Below are 21060 nucleotides of genomic sequence, written 5' to 3' on the forward strand. Positions count from 1 at the left end.
CAAAGGACTTGATAGTCATTTGTAATGACTTGAAAACCCATTTCAGATGTATATATATATGACTGAAAATAACTTTAACTTCAATTAACAGTTTTTAGTTTTATTCTAATATTGTAATAAAGCTACCAATTAAAAAAAATGCAGATCAAATTTGCAGAAATTGTCATTATGTTAAGTATGCTAATTTTTGTATTTATAGTACTACATGCTAGTTAAAGAATCCGTAATCACATCAAAATGTTAAGCTACTTTCTATTTTTTTGGCAGTCAATACATTACAGCTTTCTTTTGCAATGATACTATTCTTGTGGTAGGTATGGGGATGTGATGGTGATGGGCAACCATTAAAAACCCATTTTAGGCACAAACGATTGTGATATGACCTTCTGTCATGAAATTTTTCCAAATGTATTCAAAACTTTTTTGAGGAGATTGCATTTCATAATTTCATCTTGTCTGTTCTTTAGTTGTCCTTATATATTACGTGCATTCAAATGACTCAGTTTGAAAGTGGAAGTTTTGCTTATTAAATAGTCTTTGCTCAGTATGGCATTTTGAGAAACAGTTTCTTAAGGTCAAAGGAATTAATAGAGACATTTTGGAAAATGATTCTGAATATAGTTAGTGGTCACATAATAATTGAAATAGTTTAATGGATATTCTCTTTTTTAATGCATGAGAATGTCAAAAAAAATTATTCTTCATGACCAACTTGATAGCAGTGCAGGCTTTTTTTGCTGACGGGTGCTGCTGGGCAGTTTGCCAAAGAGTGTGAGTGTAAAATTCAAAGAAAAAAAAAATTATACTAGAAAATATTTTGTCAGTGGGCTTTGAGCTACAAGGATGTAAATGGTAGGAAGGATGAAGGCAGTGTCAGGTTATTTTTTCATGGAAAATTCAGGACAGTCAATCCTAATAAGGTTTACTCTAATTACTCTAATTTTAAGTACTCTGATGAATTAATGTAAAAGCACTTTCAGTTCATATCTATAATTGATTTACCATTATATCCACATTGATATGTGCTAAGAAAATGTACTGGTCCAGTTTGGATTAAATGTTATCCCTCCGTCTTGTTTTATATCATAATTGTACTCCCTTGTCTTGCGGACCTTTCAGTTTGTGCACAGGACATCACCATTACATCTAAAAGAAAATACATGTGAAAACTTGCACAGAGAAGCTGAAACTTCTGTTTTCTGTTAATTCCAATAGTGGATTTTAGAAGAGGATTACACTGATGTATTTCATTTAATTTACTCCTATGTTTTCTGTTTATCATCTGCTTTTCTTAATAGGAACTATGGCTTCGAATGAATTACCTTGTTGATTTCAAGCATCACTTCATGCGTCATTTTCCTTATTCTTTACAAGAAACAGTCAAGCACAAAAAGAAAGATTCATGCAAAGGGTAAGACTAAAATCAGTGTTATATTACAGCTTTTCATTTCACTATCTCACTTATTTTGTGTGTATGAGCCAGATGCCTTATCCAGTATTAGGTCTTTAATGTTAAAGAGAGAACTGTTTGTTTTTTATTGTGCGTTCTTTAAAATCTGTAGAGAAGTTCTTACATGATGATAGTGTTAGTGAATTAAGTTTTGATTCTACTTTTTAGAAGTATCATATTGGAAGTCCTCTGAATATCTTGCAGTAGAAATCAAAATGCTGTCCAAGAGAAATGAAAGTATTTTATTGAACACTTGATCTGGAATGTTGTTTTTTAGCTTATTTTGCCTATTACTTATTGGTGATTTGTGATACTCTGATTGTTTTGATGTTTCTGGATGCTTTCTTTAGCTGACTGCAAAACTACGTCGAAATAAAATATTAAAGCCTGTTTCTTCACCTTCATCTGCTCTTCTGTAGTTATAGTAGAGGGACAGCTAGGAGGGAGGATTAGTCATGTTGTGCCTATTCTTCATGGCCAGTCAGTACTGGTAGAGGAGAAGCCAAACCGTTGCGTTCCTCTTTCCTATTGAGCTGGCAGGGTATAAGTGCATGAATTTTGTTCTGGTACAGGCTAGTAGCAGATTGTATCCCCTCTCAGCTCCCAGGAAGGTGCTGGTTTGGAATTCCAGGTGTGAGACAGTATTCACACAAGGTCTCTTCTGGAGTCCTTGTCTACCGTTGCAAGTCCATGTGAAGCACTAGCATATATGCGGTATGAATCATTGAGTGTCTACCTTGGTTTCAAATACCTGCCAACTGCATCATTGCAAGTTGAGCTTGTAATAGTGGAACCTCTTTCTTTACTAAGGGCCCTCAGTGGTGCGAGTTTATTTGTAGTTGAAATCCTGTTCGATGATTCCAGTTGTGTTTTCTCCTCCTGGAAGGGCACATAGGTCAGAGGTACAGCATAGCTCTTAGCTGAAACGAGAGCACTTAACTACGTCTTATTCGTTAAGTTCATAAACAGAAAATGTCCTATTTTTTCAGGTTTTTACCTGGGCTTCTTTCCTTTAAACTGAAAATGAGAGAATTAATAGTTAGGCAATTCAGCCATCTTTCATGTCTTACAGATACCACCCTGACTGAAGCAATCCTTCTCCACTGTGCTTCTATACAGTGCCCATTCTTGCATTTTAAAATAAATATATTGTTAGATAGATACTAAAGAAATAATATGCAAGGTTATTTTTTTGTTTTGACTATTACTTTTGGACTTCTGAAGACTTAGCTTCATGCCATGAATGTAAGAATAGTTGCTTTTGTTTTCCCTTCTCACTGATACGTAGGCTTTAAGGCCTGTATTTAGAAATCTTGCCTGGCATTTTTAAATTTTCCTTCCTTCTCCTGTTTGCAAAACGTTATAGAGATTCATCGTGGTACTACTGATAGCGCTTAGTGTCTTGCGCATTTTGAATATGAAAAAGATATTATTAGCATTTAGGCCATTTGTACATGATGGCCATAGGTTGATAGTTATTTGCTCATATTTTAACAGTTGGCTTTATTGAGCTGAAGGGTATCTATACTTAGGGTAGGTGAAAGTGCTTTTTGTTATTTCATTTTCACAGCTCTATTTCATGTTCTGAACGTTGGTATTCAGATGTTCAGCCTTCTGTAGATGAGTGGGTTTAAAAAAAATGTTTTTTTCCTAATACACTATGGATCACCAGTCAGCAAGTGCACATGTTCTAGCATTAGAAGGCAAGCTAAAACATTCTTGAGTCCTCTCTTAGTATTCCTTAATTTTACTAGAGCTCCTTTCAAACCTCTATAGGGCAGCAGGGTGGCGGAGCTGCAGAATATTGTGATGTTGATAAATGTTTTCTGATTCAATATGATTTTAGAAAAAAGCACATGATTGGATTTCTTTGCCATTCATGGGGCTTCCTGTTGTCATGAAATAGTATTCTTTATGGAAGAAGAGATAAAAGAGAGACTGACACTAAGCAGTCACTTCTGTAGAGTATGCAGTTGAAGCTGTTTACTGGAGTTCCTTTTCCTAGTTGAGTCACCTGGAAGTGCTGCTAGGCCAGGGCAGGAATGTCAAACAGGAGTAACCAGCCAGAGGGATGCAATTTAGAACTTCTGTTGTTGCTCCCGTTACAAACATGAGAAGTTCCCACATCTTGAGGAATAACCTGGAAGCTTGCCATGTGTGCAGAGATTTCTGGTCCGTAACTAAACATCTTGTTGGTAGAACAAGAAGTTGTCATGGTGGTTTATGAAGGATAGCCTAATACTATCGTAAATAGTTTAGTTTAAAACATAAATTGAATAGCAAAAGTATTGCCGCAGATATGAGTACTAGTGCTGGAAATCTTTCACCAGTTTCGACATCATTAAATAATTTTGGGCAAAGAAAGAGGGGAAATACAGGTTCAAAATACTAAATCGGTTTCAGAATGTAATGCTTTGTTTTGGAAACAGCAAAAAATGTTCTGTTTACTGAATGAAACTCTAATTTCCTAATTTGAAATAGTATGCATAATTTTAAAAAATTGATTTTAAGGACTAAACGACCTAAAAGCAAACCAGAGGATGTTTTAGTAACGCAAAATGACTTTAGCATTTTTTCATGTGCAAAACCCTGAAAATTTGTCTCTATTCTAATCCCTTAATCGCTCTTAATTAAGTTCTAATCACAACATTTGGCAATGTATAAAAGTTTACTGATGATTTTGCAGAGATGGGTCTGATTTCCTGATTTTCGTTAATGAAGCATATTCTTTTCCCTTCCCTGTGCCGAAAACCTTACAAAATAAATTAAAAATTCTTCTATATAGTGTAATTTCTACCAAAGTAGCAATGTATTAGAAGTATAAAGTATCATTTAAAAATTTCTCTTTTATTTTCCTTAGCAACAAGTATTGCATGGCATCCTCAAACAATGTAGACCATCTTTTACTGAACTTGACCTTATGTGACATAATGGTTTCACTGGCAAGTGCTTCAACACTGCAGGCAGATTCTGGTTGGCTAGATATGATAAGGAAATTTGTGACAGATACTCTTCAGGATGGCAGCAGGTTGAATAGCAAACAGGTGAACAGATTGCTTGGTGTGACTTGGAGACTGATGCAAATACAGCAAAACAAAGGTAAGATGTGAATAGTTTCTAAAGAGCCAAATATACACTCTGTCAAAGAGCTTGAGTTATTCTGGCATTTTCAGGTCACTTTATCTTATATCTTCAGTTACTTCATAATGTATTTTGTCTGTAGAGGTAAACTGAATTTCATGGTTATATCCTTGCACTTGGCATTGAAAATTGCTTGATTTTTTAGGAATGCTGTTAGATTCGTACTGTTGATATGCAAAGTAGCAGTATATTTCTGAACCTGTTTTTCTTTTTACCTTTTAAGAAGCTGTTACGTATAAGAAGGCAAAGAGTTTTCTTTTCTGGGGCGGAGGGGGAATCATGTAACTCGACATCTTACTACTACTCGACTACTAATTGTATTTTAATATTCCAGTCCTAATTTTAAATCACTAATGCAGCTTGTGTAATGCATTACATCAGTAATGTCTGACCATTCTAGTTCTATGATGACATGAAATGCCAAGATAGTGCTGATGAAAGCTGCTGGAGTATATTTTCCGAGATGTTTGATTTGAGTTCTTTAGGGAAAACAAATTTCCAGTTGTGACTTGTAGGACGAGTACAGGTTCATTGGTTTTGTTTTTGTGTGACTTTTCAAGTACTGCTTGATTGTGTTGCAGATAAAACCTTGCTTGACATGTCTACTCAGTTATTATGTAGGTCATCTTTAAGAAAGCAATTTTCCGGGAAGTCTAAAGGTGGCAGGGATTTGTTGTGTTTTGCCGGTCTGGTAGAAGTGAATTCCACAGCTGAGTAGCCAAGTGCAGTCTATAGAAAGTGCTCCGCCCTTGGTGGCAGATTTCACTGTATTGTAAGATAAAAAGATGTCAAATGATCCTTCAAATACGTTTCGGCAGTTAGTATGATATCTCCTTCCAAGTCCCTTTTAATTAGGGATCCATCTGTTCCTGTTTCCCTGACAACAAAGATAATAACTAATCATTCCTACCTATATTCCAAAGTTAGCTTCCTACTGAAGGCAAATAATAGATGCATCTCTGACTCTGGACTGTCTCATCAACTGAGCTAAAGCAGAAGAGTATCTACTCAGGAGAGCACTTTCCCAACAATTGTTAAACTGTTAAATCAGACACCGCACTCTTCCTAGTAGTGAAACATTCATTTTGCTTAGTCTACCAGACTTTTGGTGGATAAAGGGGAATATCTAGTCTTTTCTCAGCAAAGTGGCCGTTTTAGTGCAGTAAGTTTCCTCAGGAATGGAGAAGGTAAACCAAATGAGCTTAAAAAAGCTTCAGTGAACTTCTGCAAGCTGGATACGTGTGGATCTGTCCCCTGATTCTGCTGAAATTTAGGAATTTCATTGCAAATAGGAAACCATTTTGTTTATCTTGGAATCTGCATCTCTGTGTGAAAAATCTATCTCAACCCTTCAACGTAATCCTTATATAGTACTAAAACCTGAGAAGATGTTGGCTCAAACTTCATTTTCTGGATGTAGAGGAAATATAAAGGAAGCTTTTTTTTTTCTTCTTTTTGTCAAGTTTGATGGTGCTCTAGAAATTCTGAATTGTGTTGTGTATGATAGTCTACTGTGATATTGCAAAAATTAGTTCTTACCCAAGATAAAACTCTTATGTTAAAACATATTTTAAATTGAGGGCCTGCAAGGGAAAGCTTTTTTCTTTTACATTCTCTTCTGAAGGAGGAAAAAAAAAAAAAGCCACTAAAATAAAATTTCTTATAACAGAGTGGAAATCAAAATAGAGAATTAAATAAAACCATAGTCAACCTCCTGAGCATTGTGCCTTCTGAGTATGGTCATGTTTTTCCAGGCCTTTTTTTTCAACATTGTCTCTTTTGTGTGTGGTTTTTTCTCTTTTTGTTTTTTGTTTTGTTTTTATTTTTTTTCCTGAGGTGAAATGCACGTATCCACCATTTATTCTAGCTGTCTAGAAGAGCTTTGAGTTGTAAACGCTGAAGATTCCTCTCCATCTCTATTTGCTCTCTGTAGTTAGCAAGGCCTGTTTCCTTCTTATTTCTCCTAGGTATGACTGTAGCAGCAGCTTACCTGCTAGTTGTAATTTTGGTAACTTTTCTTCAAGTAACAAAGAGAGCACACACAGTCACTTCAGAAGAGGAGGAATGTTACCATGTGCCCATTTAAACAGGTTAAACTTGAGGACATTGGTTACGTTTTGGAAGGCCATACAATGTGGACCTTGTAAATACTGCTTTTTAATAACACCTTTTAAAATTGCTTCTGTTTTTAAACTTATGTTCATACAAAACAATTCAAATAGGATCTGCTTTACTTGCAAACACTATCTTGTTGTCTCTTTATTCATTTGTGTAGTTCTTTAATAAGCTGCACAGAAATGTGTTGTTTTGATTTAGAAGTTTATCTAGTAGTTATTTCAAAATGTTTTCATACTTCCCTGTGGAGATAACTCTAGATAGGTGCAGGTATAGATTATAGTCCCCTCTGTGTGTGTGTTTGTGCACATGTATGTATATAATCAGAAGATAAAAAGCACTTCTTAAACTTCAGGGTTTTTTGTGTATTTTCTTTCTAGTGGCAACAGAACCCTTGATAAAAGCAGTGTATACACTGTACCAGCAAAGGAATCTTCTCTTTCCTGTTCGTACATTACTTTTGAAATTTTTTAGCAGAGTTTACCAAAAGGAAGATTTGAGAGCTCAAAGAATCAGGTAAAAACCTGTATGTTTTATTTTTCATTTCAACATTACATGTTTATTTCCAAAGTCTTGAATACTGAATTTCTACTAGATGTTCTAAAACTTTGTTGTGGAAACTGGTGTATCAGTTGTGTCACTGAAAATTTGAAGGTTCTGAAATTTAGGTTCTGTGTGAGGTATTTGAGACTGAGAGAGATGCTTAGATGTGTTTTTTTTTTTTTCTTACATAAGCACTGACTAGTTAAATCTTAATGATTTACAGTTTTAAATTGAAGTATATTGCTGCAAGCTTATTGTTATAATTGTGCGATTGTCCTTCCCAGATGTCTCAGCATTGTGCAGCTATAGCTATGCAGCATGTCATTCCTCCAAACTGAAATCATGGACTTGTGGGCTTGGTGGTTCTGTTAGTACACAGCTAGCCTCTTATGTTTAACAACTTAAGAAAACTATCCTGCTTCTATTATTTTGGATATGTGACTCTAAAGGCTTAAGGAGACATGTTCTTGTCCTTTCGGGTTCCCAGTTTCATGCTTCTATTAGATACCTGACTTCTTTTAGGTAAGAGAAGATCATTCTCTATATTTTTATGCTATCTGTAAATTTTCATTCTAAGATCTGTCAAAACTGTTTCCAAGTCTTAAGTTTTCCGGAAGATACTTTTCAGCCAAGTCATCTGGTTCCAACTATGTAAAATTCTTAAATACCGACCAATCTTCATCAACCCTACCTCCCCTGAGAAGTGAGAAAGAACAACCTCAGATATGGAAACAAAACATTAGTGCTGGAAACAAAACTGAATTGAATGCTGTCAAATTAGTTCAAAAGAGGAGGACTGGGTAAATTTCATTGCAGAGGCTTGAGAGAGCTAGCATGTGAAAATGCAAGTAGTAAGAACTTTGTTACCTGTGAAGGTAGGTAATATAATTTGGATTTAGATTTAAAAATGGCATAGCTATTAGAGAATGGGAATATGTAGTGAGATACAATGGAAGTCTGATTATTCTCCTCTTTGAGGAGACAGCAGATATAAATACGAGGTAAATGTGGACTGTGGTGAATTATTTGGCATGGTGCTCCCTGAGAAATTATTACTGCTAATGGCAGTTATGTAAAAATAGCACTAAGGAAATCGGCATCCTGAGGATTCTAAGACTCTCACAGTCTGCCAAACGCAGACTGCTGCTGAGCGCGTGTTGCAGAGGTACACACACAAGCACATGGATGTGTGCATGGGTAGTATGGACATGGCTGGCCACGCAGATCAACATAGACGATCAACACAGACAGAAAACAGTGCTTTTACCAGTCCTTATGTAAACCTGGACAACACAGAAGGCCTGACCCTGTTCCTCTTCTCTGACTCGTTAGGTATGAAATTCACTAGTGGAATATATAAACTCCCTTCATTCATAAAACACACTCACATCTGCAGGTCCCTCAAACTCTAGAGCAGAACATAAGCCTATCCAGAATTCTTGTCTGGACCCTGGACCCCTTTTATCGGGGATCCAGCTCTGACCATGGGTCTTTCCAGATTCTGATCTTCTACTTGCCTGCTAGTCTGGCTTGAAGTCCGCTCTGTAGGAACACCCTAATATAAACTTTTTGGTAATATATAGTTCAGAAGCATTTTCTGAACAATGTAAGATAGAAGTAAAACAGGAGAACTGGATGATCTGAAGGAACAGTATAATAGAAATAGGAAGAGGGGTAGCTCTACAAAAAAGTTATGTACACTTAGCAACTAACAGTTTTTTTTTTGTTTGTTTGTTTTTTACTGTAAACTTTAGCCAGTCCATTGTAAATGGTCATCCTCTGATTACTCTTTTTCCATCTGTGTGTTGCTTGTGTGGTAAGGTGGTTAAAAAAGGGAGTTTAATTTTTAGAGGTAACAAGCTGTCGCAGTAGCTGTATGGAAGTATTACTATCTTTGAACAAGGCCATTTGATACCTCATTCAGGTGACCTTGTTTGTTGTTATGCCCAAGAAAACCCAAACTGTAAGAGCTGCAGGACGAGCTTGAACACTGGATTCCTCCCACTTGTGTTTAAATTAGGTGATGCACATCAGAGGTATGGTTGCCTGATGCTTTGGGTAAAGTCAATAGAGAAGGATAGGCATTCCAGGAGGACAAATAAGATCTTAAAAGGGCTGTTGTCACAGCTGTTTAAAGTATACGTGAAGAAATTGACTACCTCTACTTTTAGCTGGAAACTAGAAGAAGGTTTCTTATAATCAAACAGCATGGGGCTTTGTGATAGCTTTCCAGAACAGAGGAGGATGATGTGGAGCGGAATTGATATGGGTGTAGCAGTAAAATCTTATATGCATATCACTAAGATGTGGATCTTAGGATAAAATGTATCCTTGGGAGACTTTAGGTGGCTTCTTACTCTCATTTAAACCAGGAATCTGAGCTTTGCATAAGTGATTTTCTGTCTGCTTCAGTGTATTTTAGAACCTTCACTTTTTCTTTCATTAAGAGGAAAAAAAAAAAGCTGTTTACATTTAGAAAGTGAAGTTTTATTGGCTAGGTGTGCTGAAATTTGTGGGCCAGATGTGTATGCAGGGTATACCTGAAGGTGCTGAAAAAGTTAGCTGGTGTGAAGGTAAGGCTATTGCTTGTCACTCAAAAGACATGGCTATTGGAGGCAGTTCTTTACACCTGGAAAAAAACTAGTGTTAACCCATCTTAAAGAAAAGAGGATATGAGGGACTTTAGGCTGATCAGCTTTATCTCAGTCCCTGGAGAGACTGTGCAGCCCTTCCTCTTGGAATCTATTTCCAAATGCACAGAGGACAAGAAGGCAATCAGGAACGAGTTAGTATGGGTATAGAAGCAAATCATGCTTTACCAACATGATTGCCTTCTGTGATGAATGACTGGCTGGGTGGATAAGAGGAGAGTGTTGGACATAACCTTGCCTAACAAACTGTATTTTCTGATGCTGTGTTTCACAGAATTCTCAATTTGAAGCTGAGGAATTTGGGGCTAGCTAGACAGACTGAAAATGTGTTGAAAGTTGACTAGGATCAAACGGTGCTGATCAATGACTTGGCATCTGCTTGGCGTCCAGTAACGAGTGTGTGAAGGGCTGATGCTGAGGCTAGTGTTCTGCAGTATCTTTGTCCGTGGCCTGAGTCATGAAAAAATGTGTGCTCAGCAAATTTATAGATAGTGCTAAGATAGAGGGAGTGGATGATGTGCTGATGGGTAGAGCTTCAACTCAGAGAGACTTACTGAAACTTGAGATTGGCCAAGAGAAACTGTATGAAGTTTCAATAAGTACATTCTGAAGTTCTGCATCTGGGGCAGAATAAGCCTGTGCATCAGTTCTTTTAAGCAAACAGCAATGCTAAAAGGAGCTGGGGGTTGCAGTAGATGTCAGCCTGAGTATGAATTATCAGTGCATTTGCCTCCTGAATAAGGCAAACCACCCTGAGCTACGTTAGGAAAAGCGTGGCCAGCAGAAGAGCAAGAATTCATACCTGCCTTTGCTCAGTACTAGTGAGGCCATATGTGTAATGCTGTGTCTGGTTTTGACAGGAGCAAATTATTAGTTCCGTGGAGCTGTACACATCACCTTGTGGTGCAACTGGTAAATTATGAAGAAAAGAGGTTGAAGTGTAGTTCTGCTTTAAAAAGTCGCTATAGAAAGTTCATCTCTTGACTTTTCTTGTTTGTTCATTCTGACTTTTATGTCAGATTTCCTTCTCTAACTGCTAATCCTGTAAATTGAACTCAAGTTATTTTCCCAGTTGTCCCTTAATGCTTATTTTCTGCTCTTAGTGAACATCAGCGCCGCATTGGTGTTCGGGGGCAAATAAATGGCTGTATTAGCTCAGTATGGCTTGTAGCTATTAAAAGTAATCATTTCTTTTTGTTGCTAAAGTTTTTGGTGTAATTTTGAATATACAGAGGACCATATCTATTGAGAAAGTGTGTGGATTCTTTTTTCTTTTTTTTTAATAGCAGCTATGGGAGAGCCACGTTTGTAGTAGTTTGCCTGGGTATCGTAGAAGATCAGTGGCAAAGCTGTAAATTTGAAATCAAGAATCTTCACCTTAATTCTTGTGCTAACTATGAAATTGCACTTTAAAATTATACTTTTAAACTTGGAAAAAGTGAGTAAAAGACCTACCTGAAAACCTTCATAAAAGTAATTGAATACTTCTTTATAAAGAGAAATACAATAAAAACAAAAAAGGGAAAACAATACTCTGTAATCACCCTCGTCAATTTCTTCAGGGACAAAAGTGAAGATTCATTTGGGACAACTTTTTTTTATTTTTAAAATACCTGTACATATTTTAAAAACAAAATTCTTTCCTGATTAAAAAACGAAACCAAGGTTGAAAAATGAAAAGGATTTTTGGATCTTAGGGAGATGGGAAAGAAAAAAAGGAACTTGACTTTTGTAGACAGTCTGTTGGCTATAATGATTTTACAGGGAAAGAAACTAAATTGAAATCATATTTTCTGCTTTTATGTAAAGCAGCAGGTTATAGTTTTTCATTCTGCCTTAAGATATATCTAAATTGAACAGCAAGATGTCAGCAAAGATAGAATTGAATTTGAAAGCCTCGAATATAAAGAGTTGTAGCTTGATTGAGGAATTGAATACTATTCAGAGTGTAGTAAAAATCATTAATTTTTAGTTTGGCTCATAATTCATTAAATATGATGGAATGGAAAAGCTGCTTTGCCAGCCTACAGTCAGTTCACACAAATACTTTCTGAAAGAGTTGAAATTACGTAGTGCAGAAATCATGGCTCAAACAGGTTGTGTGTGTGTGTGTATGTGTGTTTTTGTTTATTTTTTATAACCCCTAGTAGTACATCAATATGCCCAGACTTTCTAGTGAAATATTCTAAGCAAATAATAAATCACAGTATTGCAGTTTATTGTAATTTAATTATACTTAAATTCAGTTTAGAGTCAAGACCGGAAAGGATACGTTTTATCCCTGACTAACTTTCCCCCTTTCTTTAGAAGCCGAAGTAAAGTTTTATCTCGTTGGTTGGCTGGCTTACCTCAGCAACTTGCTCTGCTTGGCTTGAGAAACCCTGAGCTTTCAAATCAGCTGATTGATATCATTCATTCTGCTGCTTCTCGTTCAAACAAGGAATTATTACAAAGTTTACAAGCCACTGCTGCTCGCATTTATGGTAAGATTTCTGCACTACAGCACAATGAATTTTGTCCATCACTGGACCAGAAGGTTGCAATATGTGGAAAATACTGATGTTTCCTAGGTAAGCGTTTAAAACAAACAAAAAAAAAACCCGAAAAAATCCAAAAAGCCGAAAAATCACTCAGATTAAATTGTAATGATTTCGTCCATAATAAACGTTAAAAAGAACTGTGTATGTCAGTTTCTCTTCTGAAAGACTAGTGAAGTGATTAATATTTTCAGTTAAAGCTACCAGGTCTTTAACTTGATAGATCAGAAGCTTCAGTTTTTGTGAAGTTTGGATCTGGTAATATTGCTTAATTTTCTTTTCCCAGTGTTCTTAATTACAGCATTATATCTTCAGTAAGTGATATATAGTAGTGATGTAGCTAAGCAAGTATAGTTAGAAAAGGGGAGGGGAGGAGTTACTGAACAATTGTTGCAATGTTTTGCATGAGATACTTACCCCATGTATTGTTAAAAAGTGCAAAATTTTTTGTGTTTGTGAAATTTTACTTTTGGCATTTGAATTCCTTTTGCTTGTATTTTCCAATTATATTTTTCTTCCATTACTTTGATGTATGCTTTTCACTGTTTCTGCTGCTGCTTTGATTGAATTTGAAGGTCTGACTAAAGGTGCAGGTTTAAGTTATTTTGGATCTGGGATGCTCTTTGTCCTTAGCTAATACTGTGAGAACCTAGTCTTTCACAGTGTGGACTTCTTGCTATTTTGGCAAATACAAGCGATAACATGCCCATGTGCTGTTAAACACATGCTCTCTTTCTTTCTGGGAGTGATGAGTGAACAGGATTCTTCTGTTTATGTGAAATAAAATGTATTCGGGTAAATGACGGTGACTGTACTGTTGTAAGGATATTTTTATTACTGCTGTGTTGATAATGAATTGCCTGTTTGCATCTATGGATTTGTCTACTGAAAACATACTTTGCTCCAGAATTATACTGTTGTGCAATCTGGCGATTTTATTGTAAGCATTGCGATATTTAGTCTGTTTTCTTGAGCATTGCTTCTAAAATCAAATGATTCAAATCTATTTGTAATTTCAAGAACGAGGAGCAAAAGCTTATCTTTAAGATATGAATTTGGAAATGTGAGGCAAGCAGTCTTGTACAGGTTTAGAAATCACAAGACAGAATGATCCCCTAATTAATATCTTTAAATTCAAATCCATATACAAATAACTTTTTTTGGTAACTCGACTCAGTCCTTTGTAATGCTTTGTGGAAGTGGTATTGGAATTAGCTGTCTTTTGATACTCATTTCCTATAAGATAATCTGTTGCTGGAAGGAAAATAATCTAAATATAAGTTATAATGCAAGCTTTTGTCTATGAAGAATCTCTCTCTCTAGAGCATCATTATTTCTACAGGTCTCTAAGAAGAGGAACTCTGTGGAGACTTCCTTACCTGAACATAAAGAAGGCAGCAGTTAACAAAAGAATTTTTGTAGGGCTTTCTCTGATGTTTGCACCATGAAGGACATTTCTGGACACTATCTGGACTTTTTTATAAATTAAAGTTCTTAAAATACTATGTAGGTGAAAAGTGTTTGACGCTATTCTCTTTCTATCATTGTTTTACTGCAATTTTGACTCCTTTTATTTTCCCACTAGCCTTCCTTATTGCTTTTGCTACCCTTGCTTTCTCTGCTGAGCTGTGTGGTTTTTTTTTTTTTCCCCTCTTACTGTGGGGGTAGGTTGCTACTCATAGTCCACATATCTATAGTCCATACTGTATTTTTGACTTAAAGGAAACTGGCTTTTCTAGAGTAGTACTTTTTCAGCGCGTTGGTAATGTTAGAAGGAAATATTTTTTGTGCCTAGTTTTTAATTCAGTTCTTGTGTTTCTGCAGATCCACTGGATGGCACCCTGGTTCTTCTTCCAGCTGAGGCTCAGCGCCGGTTAGTGCAGCTGGTGTACTTCTTGCCATGCCTGCCTGCAAGCTTGCTTGCTTGCCTAAGTCGCTGCTGTATTATGGGAAGGATGTCTTCAGAGCTAGCAGCTACTCTTATTGGGATACTACACATGAGGTAAAATGTTACACTTATGTTTTAATTCAACTGTTTTTAGAGCAATTTGTTTATGGAATTATTAAGTAAACTTTGTGCATGCTTAAAAAAAATACAGCATGTAAGAATAGGCTTCTTGAGGAAAATTAATGCTTCTGTCAAATTCCACTCCTAGCCTTTCACTTTCACAATATCCTTACACTGATGTGTTTTCTCCATTGCTTTATGACAAAATTGTATTTATTGCCTTTAAGGCTGTTCTGTTTTGAGCACCCTCTACCCAGAATGTCATGACTGGTCGTCTTTATTCTGCCCCAATTGCAGGTTTTCCTCACAAATACTTTTACATGATGTTTGTTGTAGTGGAGGAACAACTAACCAGTGTGTATTCCTATATTCTGTCTTGTATACAGATGTTGAAAGTGCCTAATCATAATTGATAGGCAAGTGTCTAGTTGGAAATTATTTAATCTTTTTTGCTGTTTTCCTCCTGACTTGAAAGAATTTTAAGTTTTGACTATGAAGTCAGGAGCAAGACTGTCTCACTGAAGTGAGTGGAAGACTTGCTGTGATTTCACCGTGGTATTTTGCTTTGCTCTTCCTTAAAAAATGCACTTTCTCCCCATTGCTCAATATTGTCGGAGCCTGGATAAGTAAGAATTGGGAATTACGCTTCTTTGAATTATACTTGAAGTAATTTGTTTTTCTTAGCGCTTTTTGTAACTTTTTTTGAAATGAAAAATTAAAATATGTGACAAAATAATGTATTGTCAAATACAGACTGGTTTGTATTAGCTGTATAACGTTAAAACGCTGATGAATAAAGTGACTAATGTATGAAATGATTATGGTAAAACTTATAACATGCTATACATCATGTATTACTATTATAAAAATAAAATGCTATGTAGTTTTGGGAAGGTGGAACTCAGATTTTATAGCAGAGTTCTTTGCCACATACTGGAAATTCAGTGGCAGTCTGTAGCCGATTCAGAGGCAGTCATTGTAAGAACTTAAGTCAGTAATAAGCATTGTGTGAGGCTTCTTTTGTTATTAGATATTATCTGATTCTCTTATGTGGGAGATATTTTACACTAATTAACTGCATTCTAAATATTATCAGAAAGCTGCAGGGCTGGGAGCACTTGGTCCTTTTGACAGAAGACATATGAGGCAGCTGGGGAGTATTTTTGCCCAAAAGTAGTTTACATCTTGGCAATGGGAAAGGAGGGATAACTTGTTATCAGTGGTGCAAAGAATGACTTTAATTTATGGCATTTGCAAGGTGATTTAAACAAAGCTGGATTCAAAGATGTATTCTGGGTTATCTATCTGAGAAGGCAATCTGAAGTAACTATATGGAAAAAAAATAGTACTGATGTAGTTAACTCTAGTGCAGCTTCTTGTATTGATGAGCCCTAACAGTCTTTCTCTGGGGAGATTAGAGTTGTTGATGGAACTCCACGTGGCCATGTTCACTGTAGAAAAAGAGGTGTTACACGGGAATGAATGTTTTTTTTTTTTTCCTCTGGTAAGGCAATTCCCACTGCATTAAGAAGAATCAGTATTAAAAATCAGAACTGCAGCGGTTTTCTTCAGAATTGTATCTAAAAATAATGTAAGTTCTAATAAAGGTTGGAATAAGTCTCTTATAGACAAGAAAGTAAATACAACAGCATTGAGAATACTGTCTCACATTGCCAGCTTAAAGTCTTGTAGCACAAGTTTTGAAGGGCTTTTTGATACAACTTTTTTTGTTGTTTATGATCATTAGTGTTATAAGAACCTCATCCTAGGATACTTAAAGAACTGGCTGAGGTGATCTCAGAATTGTTAGTGGCTTCCTTTGGTAACTGCTGAAGGGCAGTGAAGTATTGGAAGACAGAAGGTGGTGTGATGTCCTTTTAAAAAACAAAAAACAAAAAAAGTATGAGACGGGGGGAAGCTTTAGGGTCTTGCAGACCAGTTTGCTAAATATAACCTTCTCAGACTGAGTGCCAAACCAGCTTTAGAAAGCATGCAAAGACAGCAGGGAGATAAGTAACAGTTAAGGCAAACTTGTCAAGAACACAACAATCTAATTATCCTTTTCCTTGAGAAAAGAAGTTGTGCAGTTAAGGAAATTGTAGTGTGTTTCCTAGATCTAAACTCTGACTTGGCTTTAGGAACTTCATTACCTGTCATTGCATGCAGGATTCTTGAGGTAATTCTCCAGCTCCACTCATCATTAGTAAAGTGGCTGGATTACGTCCAGCTTTGTGGACTGCTTTCAGAAAAATGATGCGGATGAACTGGCTTGAGTCTAAAGGAGAGCAGACAAAAAACATTAGTCTGTGAATTGTGGCTATAGGGAATGACCGACAAATGAGCGTTGTTAGGCTAAATACAATAGGGAGGGGAATGCGTCTTTGTGTGCATTAAAGGCTGTTGAAAAGAGATGGGAAAAAGCAGTTTTCCATATATGCCGTGGAAAGGACTAGAAATAGGAGTCTTGAATATCAGAAAAAGACTTGGTTTGAGTGCTAGCAAAAATTTTTTAACAGAGAGATGTACTGGAATAGACTGTTTAGGAAGAAGGTATGGGATCTATTCACAGGTATTATTTAAAATCATGTTGGATGAAGTTATATTGTGGAGGACAGAGGTGAAGCCTTAAAGGAAGTAGATGGACTAGGTAACTTTTAGTCATTTCCAGCTCTTGTGATTCTTTGAATTAAATATACAAGGTTTTTGGTGGACTACTGTTTTTTTCATTTCAAATGTATATGATTTCAGTTTTAGGTCACAATCTGGTTCATAGGACATTTTCTGTAGTGGATGATGTTAGTTTTGCTTATATAAATGTATATAAATTAGTACATTCAGAGAACAATGCATTCAGAGACATCACTTAAGAGTAAAAAATGATACAATCACTAGATGGCAATGTTTTTCTTCCTTACACTTGCATTCTGTTTTGTGAGGAGGATTTTATAAATTATTTTCTCCCAAGCCACCTGCTTCTCTGTCGTGCTTTAAATAGATTACGTTCAGTGGCGTCCGAAACTCACTGTAGTATTTGGTAATTGTTTTTAATTTCTTTAAAAGCTGTTATTTCTACATTATTCTTGACTGGTAGAGCATGTACCTTCTTGCATGCCTCTGAGGTTGCACATACATACCCATGTATGTTTGCCAGGGAGAAGCTCCAGTAAGGTGGAATTGATGAGCATATGTATGGGTGTTAAGACTATTGCTGTTATTCCAGAAACAATCATTATGCACTTGAGAAACTCTCTCTATGCCTCAATATTTTTCAGTTTAATCTATAGAAGTAGATAGTAAGTGTATCCAAGTGGCTTAAACCACAGCCTTATGATGAGCCTTATCAGTCAGTAAATGTTAAACTATAATTATTACATGTTAATGTTTGTAGTCTTTAGCTACTTAAAAAATGCCTTACAAATTCATTTCTAATTTCCATTTTTTATTTTTGCAATAGTGAAATAAAAAGACAGGTGGTCTGCAGGAGCCAGCCAAGTGAACCATGGTGAGCTCCTTCGTTTGCTGCATTTGCACTCCTTCCTATCAATGTGCTGTTGATGCCCAGTATATATTCCACGTATAATGGGGAGGCTCCTGGGCTTGGGAGTGTGATCGTCTATGCTATTAAATTATTAGAACAGTTCATGTCATGCTTTTGGCCTGTCCCCGCTACAGTTCCACCAGTTAGCCCAGGCCAAGGACAGTTACAAATATAAAGCTTAAATGCAGCCACCTTGCTTTGGAGGCCGGCAGTTTAGTCATAGGGACATGGCCAGATGATGCTAATTGATCTCTGTGCCAAGGAACAGGCCTTGCTGCTGTTCAGTTCACTAGGCTTGATGCAACTAATGAGTTTCAGGTGAGCAAGAGGGATAAAAGGTGTGGTCTTGGCTTGATTTCCCTGCAGTTCTGCAGCTCATCCCTTATGCCTACTGTATGGGACCTGAGATGTAAGCAGCTTTAATAAATCCAGTCTGATAGGGTTTTGAGAGGTGGAACTGTGCTAGGATTTTGGAGTAGAAATCCTTCTCCCCGCTCCTGTTCCTACAGAGACAGGTGGGGAAGAGCAATGGGACACGAGTGCAGTCATTGACTGCAGATTGAGAGAAATGAGAGCTGGTGGCTTCTTGGAAGCAGATAGTTCTGAAATGGCTCCATAAATTTAAGTTTGTCTTTTATCGGAAGTCAAATGGAAGGGGTTGGAAGTATTTAAAAAAAAAAAACTTTTTCCATTTCCAACTTTTTCCACTGAATCTACAAGGTCAAGTACTTCTTAGATCGACATTTTGAGACAAACCAGTTGTCTCAATGCACTGTGCCACGTTTCTAAAATAAATAACTTGAAGATTGATTTCTATTTATAAATTATTGGAATAACTTATACTCAATTAGTCATTTCTGTGTTAAAGATGAATGGCTAATTTATTGGGCAGGAAATACATAATGTGTTGCATAGGTGGGCCTGTAGTTTGTAGTTTCAGGCTTAACTTCATCTCGACAGTGGAGCTCTGGTTGATGTTTTGAGGGTATATATTAAGATAAGGAAAAATTTTCTCTAGGAAGTAAAGAAATATATTAACCATGAGTAATATAATGGACCTCAAAGTCATAAACTTTAGCAACTAATATAGGTAGAGCTGGAAAAAATTTTCGCTGTAATTCCTACATGCCTGCTTTCCACATTCATAAAGTAGGCTATTTCAGAGCATTTTTTTTTAAAGGACTTGTGAGATTTACTTTCTGAGTACTTTCTGGAGAACTGTCTTCTAAGTAAATCTTTTTCAGGTTATCGCTGAAGTTCAAAACTTACTAAATTTTGCCAACTCATTTTTTTGTATATAATAGCTTCTTTTCTCATTTGTCTGATGAAAGATAGACTAGCTGTTTATATAACAAAATCTGTTCTGTAACACAGTTGCAAAGGAACAGCATTTATCACCGTTTGTTAGACTTAATACTTCATTTCCTGGTTCTTAGTGACTTTCTAGTGATTGTGGTCTTGCAAACACTTTTCTCTATTTTTTTTTTTTTTAATTCTATTTTGTTTGAGGTAGGATACTTGAGCTGAATGCTTCTGAGTGCTTACTATGATGTATATTATTGTATGAAATTTAAGAAATGCATGTTATAACATTGTGATTAATTGTATAAACTAAGATATTACGCTTCTAACCTTAAGGGAAAAGTTCTGTGTCTCCTCTTACCATGTCTTGAGGTGCAATTTATGAAAAGCTATTCAGCTTAATTACATAAATGCAATTTATTAATATGCATTATTTATGCATGTTACTTATCATTTTTAAAACTTTTTATCTATTAGAACTGAGCGTCTGGAAATTATTTCACTTTAACAGAAAATAGGATGAATAATATTTCACTGCCCGGATAAAAACGATAGGAATTAATTTGCGAGACATTGTGACACTTCTCTTTTGAAATGAGATGTTCATAAATGAGATCCCCAAGGGGTTCAAACAGCCGTTTCTTGTTGGGCTCTCTCTCTTCTGGGGTCTCGCAAAGAGCTGGTGTTTATGTTGCTGTAGAAAAGGAGAAGGATGAGGGCCATATAAGTAAAAGCTATCTGAGGGCTCTCTCCAAATGAAACGTAAATCGTGTGGGAGTTTGTAGTTCACAGGTTCGAGATAACTTGCATTTTGCTTGTCAGTGCTGTAAATAGATTCTTTTCTTAAGAGATGGTGCTTTAAAAAATATTATGTTGCTTTTCAGACAATAATGGAGCAGCTCAGTTGGCATCTTGCCAAGTAACTGACCATGCTTGTTGATTCCTGCCATTTTTAGGAATCTGGTGTTTAGAATGAGTGCAGATGGATGTTTTAACACCTGCTTGGTATAGAAAGTAACCTTTTGTGTCTGCAAATATAGAAGAACACAGCCGAATAAGTTTTAGGGCTATAGTAGAACTTTAAATTTTCTATAAATGCTTCCTTTCTGAGTGAATACTACTTTTACTTTAATCATCCTAGTAATATGATTTATAACCTTTGACAATACAGTTTGAGTGATGCACAATGAGAAAGTAAAATGTAGGTAATTAAGAGGCTGCATGCTATTTTAATAAAGACTTATTGGGTACGTTATTATAGACAAGAAAAAGATCTGAAAAAATACTGAATTTCAAAAAAGTATTTGCAAGTTGGCGATAACCTGGAGAAAATATTGTAACTGATTATTGTGAATTGTATTTAACATTATATTAAATTACTCTGCTAATAACTTTCACACAAGTGAAGTGGAGGAGAGATTTCAGAACAGTATGTAAAAAAGGAAGGTGTTCTGGCCACAAAAATTTTACTTTATAAGAGGCACACATGCACTCACTCTATCCCCCAAAAAAAGAGCGGGGGGGAAAAGCTTTCAAATCACTCTAGGTGGTATAATGGAAAGTCAACTCAATACACCTTGGAAAGTAAGTTGAAAAGCTCATGTACATGCATATATATATATATGTGTGTGTGTGTATGTTTTTATATATATATATATATGTATGTATGTATGTATGAAGGTATAGTAATTATGAATTCGTTTCCAGGAAAGTTTTAAGATCAGTAAAGTCTGTGTTGAGTATGAAGTGCTTTTTTTTTTTTTCCTGGAAAGTGT

General features: G+C 36.1%; 1 protein-coding gene across 2 annotated transcripts in view; it reads left to right on the forward strand.

Moving 5' to 3' along the window:
* The window catches only part of TEX10 (testis expressed 10), a 64480-nt gene that overhangs the window by 13056 nt on the left and 30364 nt on the right, over positions 1-21060 (forward strand). The window contains exons 6-10 of one of the 2 annotated variants that reach the window (XM_068936345.1): positions 1299-1411; positions 4311-4549; positions 7087-7222; positions 12208-12383; positions 14262-14439. In XM_068936345.1, the coding sequence (XP_068792446.1) occupies positions 1299-1411; positions 4311-4549; positions 7087-7222; positions 12208-12383; positions 14262-14439 (842 nt within the window). The remainder of the gene's footprint in view (positions 1-1298; positions 1412-4310; positions 4550-7086; positions 7223-12207; positions 12384-14261; positions 14440-21060) is intronic. The other variant, XM_068936346.1, reaches the window with a different exon arrangement.

This window comes from Struthio camelus, chromosome 2 (genome assembly GCF_040807025.1).
Source record: "Struthio camelus isolate bStrCam1 chromosome 2, bStrCam1.hap1, whole genome shotgun sequence".
Taxonomy (NCBI): domain Eukaryota; kingdom Metazoa; phylum Chordata; class Aves; order Struthioniformes; family Struthionidae; genus Struthio; species Struthio camelus.